We start from the raw sequence: 8297 nt of genomic DNA on the forward strand, positions 1-8297 counted from the left end.
ACTTCCGTAGTGATACTGCCTCGGAAACCCAAGGAGGGGTCGCTATGAGTCGGGTCTGACTCGATGGCACATAACAACAACAACCACCCTCAACCAAAAAATACACAAAGCTTAATTATTCATGGTGATAAGAATGTTATCATTTCAATATAGGTAGTATGCTGCTTGAAATGGTGTGGCAGATAGAGTTAGAAATCTAATCTTAAATTCTTAAAATAGTCCATAGAATTTATGGAAAGAGATTAATAAATTCCTAGAAAACTCTCACTGGCCACTAGGTTGATTTAAGAAGATACAAGATAGTCAAATACAACAAATTCAAGTTCATGGGTTATAGGTCTAAGATGAATCATGACAAAATTCCAAAACTATCAGAAATTTTGTTCTAAAGGACTTATTTAAAGGCATGATTAACCTGATAATTGTCTGATGATGTTGAAAGTTGTCATTATCGGAGAGACCATACATTAAATCAGTAGCAAAGGAACTGAAACATGGATTGCATTTTGCACTGATGACCCAATTACAAATTAAAAGTAAACATTTCAAATAATTGCTATTACCCTCTTTTCTCACCTCATCGTTTTCATTGCCGCTCGAACTCTTCCTTGATGATTTATACTGAAAAAGATTTAAAGCATAACATTTATTTTTCCTTGAACATATGAATTCTCTATTAGTAAAATTATGTGATGTTTATTTATATTTTGGTACTTTTCTTAAATTACTGGAAACAACATTTAAGTAAGTAACTATTCTAACTAGAACTACTACTACTAACAGCTAACAGTTATCATACTGCTTTCTACGTGCAAGGCATTACTCTAAGTAACATTTACCTCCCCATTTCCCATTTATTCAGGTTAGAAATCTGCAGGCTATCTTAAATTTCTTCTTTTCTTTAATTCACTATATCCATGACATCACCGAGTCAATTCTTTTGTCATTTCTCCTACTTCTGAGTTCTCACAATTACCACATTATACTGTTGTTGTTGTTATTGCTGTTGTTTGCTGTCGAGTCGGACCTGACTCATAGCGACCCCTCCTTGGGTTTCTGAGGCAATATCACTACGGAAGTAGATTGCCCCATCTTCCTTCTGAGGAGTGGCTGGTGGGTTTGAACTGCCAGCCTTCTGGTTAGCAGTCAAGTGCCTTAGCATACTAAGCCTCCATTATCTCACACCTAGTCTATATTCCCATCATCTAAGATGTCAGAATCCACTCTACAATTGTTTAGAAACCTACCAATTTCAGCTTAAAAAGAATAACATTATATTAAATATAGTCCAATAATAATCATAATGTTAACAGCTAACATTTATAAAAGTGTTTACTACATGCCAGGCACTGATTGAAGTGCCTCACATATATTAACTCATTTATTTTTCACAATATGCCTATGAGAAAAATACTATTATCATCCTCATTTTATAATAAGGCACAGAAGAAATATGCTTAATATAAAAAATGTTAATATATGAAAAAATTTCTTAGAAGAAAGGAAATATAATATGAGAAGCAACAGAAGACTGGGTTGGAGTAGCTTCTCGGACATAACCAAACACCTTGAGAGAGACAATCATTGGGCCTAGGGCTCAGGACCATAGTCTCGGGGGACATCATGCTCAATTGGCACAGCATAGTACGTAAAAATCTTTTTAAACATCCTACTTTGTTTGGTGAGTGGTGACTAACGTCTTAAATACTTTCCAGCAGCCATCTAAAATGCAACTATTTGTCTCCTCTCCTCTGGAGCAAAGAAGAGTGAAGAACATCAAAGTCATTTGGAAACAATTAGTTCAAAGGTAAGATGGACCATGAAGACCTCAGCCTTTACAACACCAAGACCAGAACTAGATGGTGCCTGGCTACCAATGCCAACCACTTGGGAAGGGATCAAAACTGGAAATCCTGTATAGGGTGGAAGGAAAAATGTGGAACAAAATTCAAAAACACAAAAATGACCAAATTACGTGTCTGATAGAGTCTGGTGGAATCCCTGAGACTATAGCCCCAGGTTACCCTTTGGGCCTAGAAATGGACTCCCTTCCATGGATTGGCTCTCAGCCCAATAGCAGAAAGACCGACACGCAGAACACCTACACCAGGGTGATGTACCCACTGACTCTAGGGAGATATACCCCTTAGATCAATCAGCCTTGAGATATCAGAGGGATATTCACATAGGGAGAAAGCAAGACAGACAGGAATGCAAAGTTACGAAGGGCACAGTGAAGGTGTAGTCACAGGGAGGAGAAGGGAAGAGAGTGTTTTATGGTTGGGGAGGGTAATTGGGGCCATGAAATCAAATGTGCATGAACTGTTAAATGTAAAACAAACCTGCTTTGTAAATTAGCACCCCAAGCAAAATAAATAAATAAATAAAACAGAAAACAAAAGCAGCGATAATAATACAAAGATATGCCAGCCTTACTAGTAATCAGAAAAAGGCACACTAAGTATTATTACAATTCCCACTTTATAAATGAGGATAACTGATGAAGCAAGTGGAAGAGAAATTCATCTATGGCAGTCATCTTCTCGCCCACTAAATGTATCCACTCATAATAACAATTTAATATTTAGTAAGCAGTTACTATGTGCCAGTCTTTATGCTATGTCTATTTGCATACATCATTTCAGCAAAAAAAAAAAATAAAAAGGAAATACAATATGAAGCCAGTAGAGTTTTTTCTTCTGATTCCTCCTCACTCCAAGAGATCCTGCAAATTAGTGGCAGATGAACTTTCTCAAAACACTGCTTGGCACTCATGACTTTCCTGCTGAAAAATCTACTACCTTTTAGATTATGTCAAAATGTCTCTGCCCAGCAATCAAGGTTCTATTTAATGGTACCATCTACTATGTAGCTTTATCTTCTACAACCTTTGAAAAAATACATAACACTACTTGATATCTCAACCACAAATTGAGGTTACCTTATTGTTGTTCTTGTTAGGTACTGTCAAGTAGTCTCTAACTTGTAGCAACCTTAGTTACAATAAAAAGAAAAAAATGGTGCCTGGTCCTGTGCTATCCTCACAATTATTACTATGTTTGAGCCCATTCCTGCAGCCACTCTGTCAATCCATCTCATTGAGTATCTTGCTCTTTTTCAATGCCTTCCACTTTACATTATTTTACATTACTTTATTGAGGTTATGTCTGAAATCCGTTGGAAAGAGTTCCCTGGCAGATTAATAATATTTGGTGTAATAATAAGGGTTGCCTTATTAGGAATTACAAATACAAAGAATACATTCCTCCATTGTCTCTCCTGTGAATTACAACAACTATAATTAATCTACCAGCTGATCCCAGACATAGCCTCAATATGCTTTGAAGCCAGTGCTCCAGATAGCAACTGATCAGGGTTGGCACATGCAGTGTAGTAAATTACAAGGAATGGCTTCTCTATCCATAGTCTTTGTAACTCTCACTTTGCCGTGAGCAACTGAGTAGCTGCTTGTTAAAGTCATCCTTGTGGGGCAGCACAAAGTAATCTTTTGAGAAAGTTCACTCTCTCTCAGGTATGTAGAGCTGTGATGTTGGGATTGGTTGGTTTTGCCATTCTGCCAGGCTCAAAAGGAGCCCTCCTATAGGCAGAAGAAATCTCTCTGACTGCCCGCTAGTAGAGATAGGTTGCTGAGAGAGAGATGCGAGACAGATGCACTGCTGAGAGAGACATGTGCAACTGAGAGAGACCGCCAACTGAAAGAGATGGCCGGCTGAGAGAGACTGAGTGTGTTCCTGAACATGAATTGTAGCCTGTGCTTCCCTGATAAAGGCCATAATCTGTGAGTTCTGTGTAGCCACTGAAACAAATTATCGAACCCAGCAGAAAGGTTGTGGGTGCCACAGGAGGGACAGTTGGTACCAAGGCTGGTAAAAGGGCTGGAGGGTGGGGGCACATCTGGTCTCATAAGAACAGGCCTCCGCCTGCTGATGGTAATTCGGTCTTCCTCTTGTGGAGTTAGAAGAGGTCAGAAGATGCTGCCTCCATGCCTCTTTCACAGCATGTGAAAAGAAACCTATTTGCCATCCCTAGGCAACATGCTCACCAAACTCACTTATTCTTAGTTCCATTCTATTTCAATCAAAGAGTGATGTTTGAGTGAGTAATAAACTACTGTTTATTAAGCACTAACTTTGTGGCAGGAGCTCTAGTGGCGTAGTGCCTAAGGCATTTGACTGCCAACTAGAAGGATGGAGGTTCAAACCCACCAGCCACTCCTCAGAAGAAAGGTTGGGCAAATCTACTTCTGTAGTGATATCGCCCTAGAAACCAAAGGAGGGGTTGCTATGAGTCAGATCCGAGTCCATGGCAGTGAGTTTGGTTTTTTGTTTGTTTTTTTGTTGTAGGCACTTTACATTGTTGTTGTTGTTGTTGTTGTTATGTGCTGTCGAGTCGAACCCGACTCATAGCGACCCCTCCTTGGGTTTCCGAAGCAGTATCACTATGGAAGTAGATTGCCCCATCTTCCTTCCGAGGAGTGGCTGGTGGGTTTGAACCGCCAGCCCTCTGGTTAGCAGTCAAGTGTCTTAGCCACTATGCTACTTTACATTATTAATCATTTAATAGTTATAACAACTCTGCGAAGGAAGATACTGGTAGACTCATTTGTAGACAAAAATAAAAGTTAAGTTTAGCAAGGTTAGGTGACTTGTCAGTGTCACACAGTTAATAGGTATTTAAGTGAGGACTGAAACTCAAGAGGTTTGATTCTAGAAATCCATGCTCTTAACCATTACGCTATACTCCCATCTCTAAATCCTGAATGATTAACGGGACATTGCTAGGAATAAAATGGCTAATGGGCATTCCCAGAGAGGAGAAGCACAAAGGAATAAAATACAGCTTGTGCAGAAAAGGAGCTCAGGTAGTGCAGTGCAGAAGGCATTTGACTGCTAACCAGGGGCTTAGCAGTTCAAACCCAGCAACCACTCTATGGAAGGAAGATGGGGTAATCTACTTCTGTAAAGATTTACCACCTCAGAAACCCAGTGGCGGTTGCTGTGAGTCAGAATCGACTTGATAGCAATGAGTTTGGTTTTGGTTTTTGTGCAGAAAACTAAAAGAAGTTCAGTGTGGGTAATGAGAAGAGTGAATTGTGGCAGGTGATTAACAAAGGTAAAGGATGGCCCATGATGCTTTAATCATGAAAATATGTCAGTTCTGAATAATAGTATTGAGTTAATTTAGTGTAGTATCTCATTTTTATAACATTTTTTGAAATCTTAAGGAAAAAAAATTGACATATTCAATTTTCGAACTGTCCTAACACTGACATCTTGTGACTATTAAGGAGAACTACATTATCTCCTTGAAATATTTCCCAACCAAAAGCAGTGAATTTCAGTGACTGAAGCTTATCTCTGCAACTAATTTATTAAGCAAGGGAGAAATTAACATCAGTTGGTGATGATTATTTACATAGTAGACACTTAATTATCTCATTTGGTCTCTTAGCAACTTCATAACCTAACCATCAATACAGATGGTATGTTTAAGCCATAAAAATAAAATATTATTATAAAGGAATGATGCTATGAAATCAAAGACTTGTGTTTTAAAGATTCACTAAGGCTGCTTTTAGGAGCTCTGGTAGCATAGCGCCTAAGGCACTTGACTGCTAACCAGAAGGCTGGTGGTTCAAACCCACCAGCTACTCCTTGGAAGGAAGGTTGGGCAATCCTACTTCTGTAGTGATACTGCCTCGGAAACCAAAGGAGGGGTCGCTATGAGTCAGGGCCGACCCGACAGCACATAACAACAACAAAGGCTGCTATTGGGAGCTCTGGTAGCCTAGTGCCTAAGGCACTTGACTACTAACCAGAAGGCTGGCGGTTCAAACCCACCAGCCACTCCTTGAAAGGAAGATGGGGCAATCTACTTCCATAGTGATACTGCCTTGGAAAACCAAGGAGGGGTCGCTATGAGTCGGGTCCGACTCAATGGCACATAACAACAACAACAAGGCTGCTATTAAAACTTTTTTAAGCAATGTCGTTGGTGACTATAAATATATTAAAAACAATAATGCTGGTGATGATGGTAACTGGGGAGAAAAACCAAATGTCGAATGTAAAACAAACTCTGCTCTGTAAATCTGCACCTAAAGCCCAATTAAAAAAAAAAATGCTGTATTTTCTTGAAAGTATTTATTAATCTGAGGCTAGACAGATAAATAGGAGCTCTGGTGACACAGTGCCTAAGGCATTTAACAGCTAACCAAGAAGCTAGCAGTTCAAACCCACCAGCCACTCAATAGAAGATGAGACAATCTACTTCCGTAAAGATTTAACGCCTCAGAAACCCAATGGGGGTCGCTATGAGTGGGAATCACTCGGTGGCAGTGGGTTTGGTTTTGATTTGGTATAGATAAAGAAGGTAAAGAGGCAGCGTATCACAGGCTCTGGGTTCAAATTTTGAATGTGGTGTTTATTAGCATTGTGACCTAAGGCACACAACTTAAAACTCTCTATTCCTTAATTTCCCCATTTGTAAAATAGGGATGATAACAATTGTACTTACCTCATGGGATTTTAATAAAGATTAAATGAGTTGAAACCTGTTAAAGCTCTTAGAAAAGTGAATAGCACTTAATAAGTGCTATACAAGTGTTTTTGATAGTCAGAACTTATGTGGTTTTACTATACTAGCATAAATAAGATCAAAAACAACATCAAATTTCTCCTATTAGTTAAGGTCCCATGAAGTAAAAAGGAGGCTCTAAGATTTAATGCCAGAGTGTAAATAAAACTGTAAATCTGTAAAGGGTTTACATAAATAGATTTTCACCATTACTGACCACGGTTCTTCATAGAATATCCTTCCCCTTTCTTGTCTTTTATTTCTTCATTACCTTTCATATTGACCAGGTAATATAAAGCTCATTAAAATAATTCTGGAATAATTTGTTGAACAATTAAGCTTATCACAAACCTACTAAGATATTTAATATTTTTGTTTTGGTCACATTATAGGCTACTTCCACATATGTATCACAGTCTCACAGACGGAAAACATCAATATGCAGAGGTCTACTTCTACCCGAGAGAAACATGAAGTATAATCCTATTTGCTAGTAATTTAAACTTTAAATTATCTACAATTTAGATATGCAAAATCTTTTTAAAACACTAGACCTATGTATTTAGATAAACTTAGACTAAGGAGATAGGAAAGGTGTACAAAGAACAGAATATGATATTCATGGAGCTGGGAAGCTTGTTTTCACTATTCATTCATGGAGTCAGATATATCTATAATTGATTCTGAAAATTACTGAAGATTACACCAAATTTTGATGATTGGCCTCTGTAAATTTATTAGACCTTACTAGCCATACATAGGAGCTCTGGTACCATAGTGCCTAAGGCACTTGACTGCTCACCAGAAGGCTGGCGGTTCAAACCCACCAGCCACTCCTCGGAAGGAAGGTTGGGCAATCCTACTTCCGTAGTGATACTGCCTCGGAAACCCAAGGAGGGGTCGCTATGAGTCAGGGCCGACTCGACGGCAAACAACAACAACAACAGCCATACATAGTAAAATTTTATTAAAATCCTGCTAATTTCAGAGCTCAAGTATAGCAGAGATTATGAGCATGGCGTGGACCAAGCAGTGTTACGTTCTATCGTACATAGGGTTGCTCTGGGTCAGAGCTGACTCAGTGACACCTAACAACAACAACACAATTTCAGATGGGTCTGAACTTTTGTTTTAGCTATGATAAAAGAATCATATGAGAAATCTCCTAAAGTAACAAACAGAAAAGGGAAAAGAATTTTTAGATTCCCTTAAATAGCATTTATTTACATAAAATGTTAATTTAAAATATGTGTCAATTATTTATTGAAAAAAAGTCCAATAAAACATCTTTTCTGGGCAATTCTTTTAAAACATTACTATATATTGGTATAACCAGCAGTGTAGAACACATTCTTACTAAGCATTTAGTAACACAATTCAGATTGATCTACTCATTCTTAATTATTCTGAATTACTGAAATTTTGTACATATCATTTGATCATACATCTATACCATGTAAGTGTTGAAAAATCAAAATAAAATAATATACTTTCTCTTTTAACTAAAGTTATATTTTACTTTCGGAGCTCTGGTGGCACAGTGCCTAAGGGTTTGACTGCTAACCAGAAGGCTGTCAGTTCAAACCGACCAGCCACTCCTCAGAAGGAAGGTGGGACAATCTACTTCCGAAGTGATACTGCCTTGGAAACTCAAGGAGGGTTTGCTGTGGGTCAGATTCGACTTGACAGCAGTGAGTTAG

At 38.4% G+C, this 8297-nt stretch overlaps 1 protein-coding gene across 1 annotated transcript in view; it reads right to left on the minus strand.

Moving 5' to 3' along the window:
• LRCH2 (leucine rich repeats and calponin homology domain containing 2) overlaps positions 1-8297 on the minus strand; it is a 134098-nt gene that overhangs the window by 10413 nt on the left and 115388 nt on the right. The window contains exon 13 of the mRNA XM_007949990.1: positions 577-621. Coding sequence (XP_007948181.1) covers positions 577-621 — 45 coding nt within the window. The remainder of the gene's footprint in view (positions 1-576; positions 622-8297) is intronic.

Source organism: Orycteropus afer, unplaced genomic scaffold (genome assembly GCF_000298275.1).
Source record: "Orycteropus afer afer isolate SDZICR_OR568_19922 unplaced genomic scaffold, OryAfe1.0 scaffold00259, whole genome shotgun sequence".
Classification (NCBI taxonomy): Eukaryota; Metazoa; Chordata; class Mammalia; order Tubulidentata; family Orycteropodidae; genus Orycteropus; species Orycteropus afer.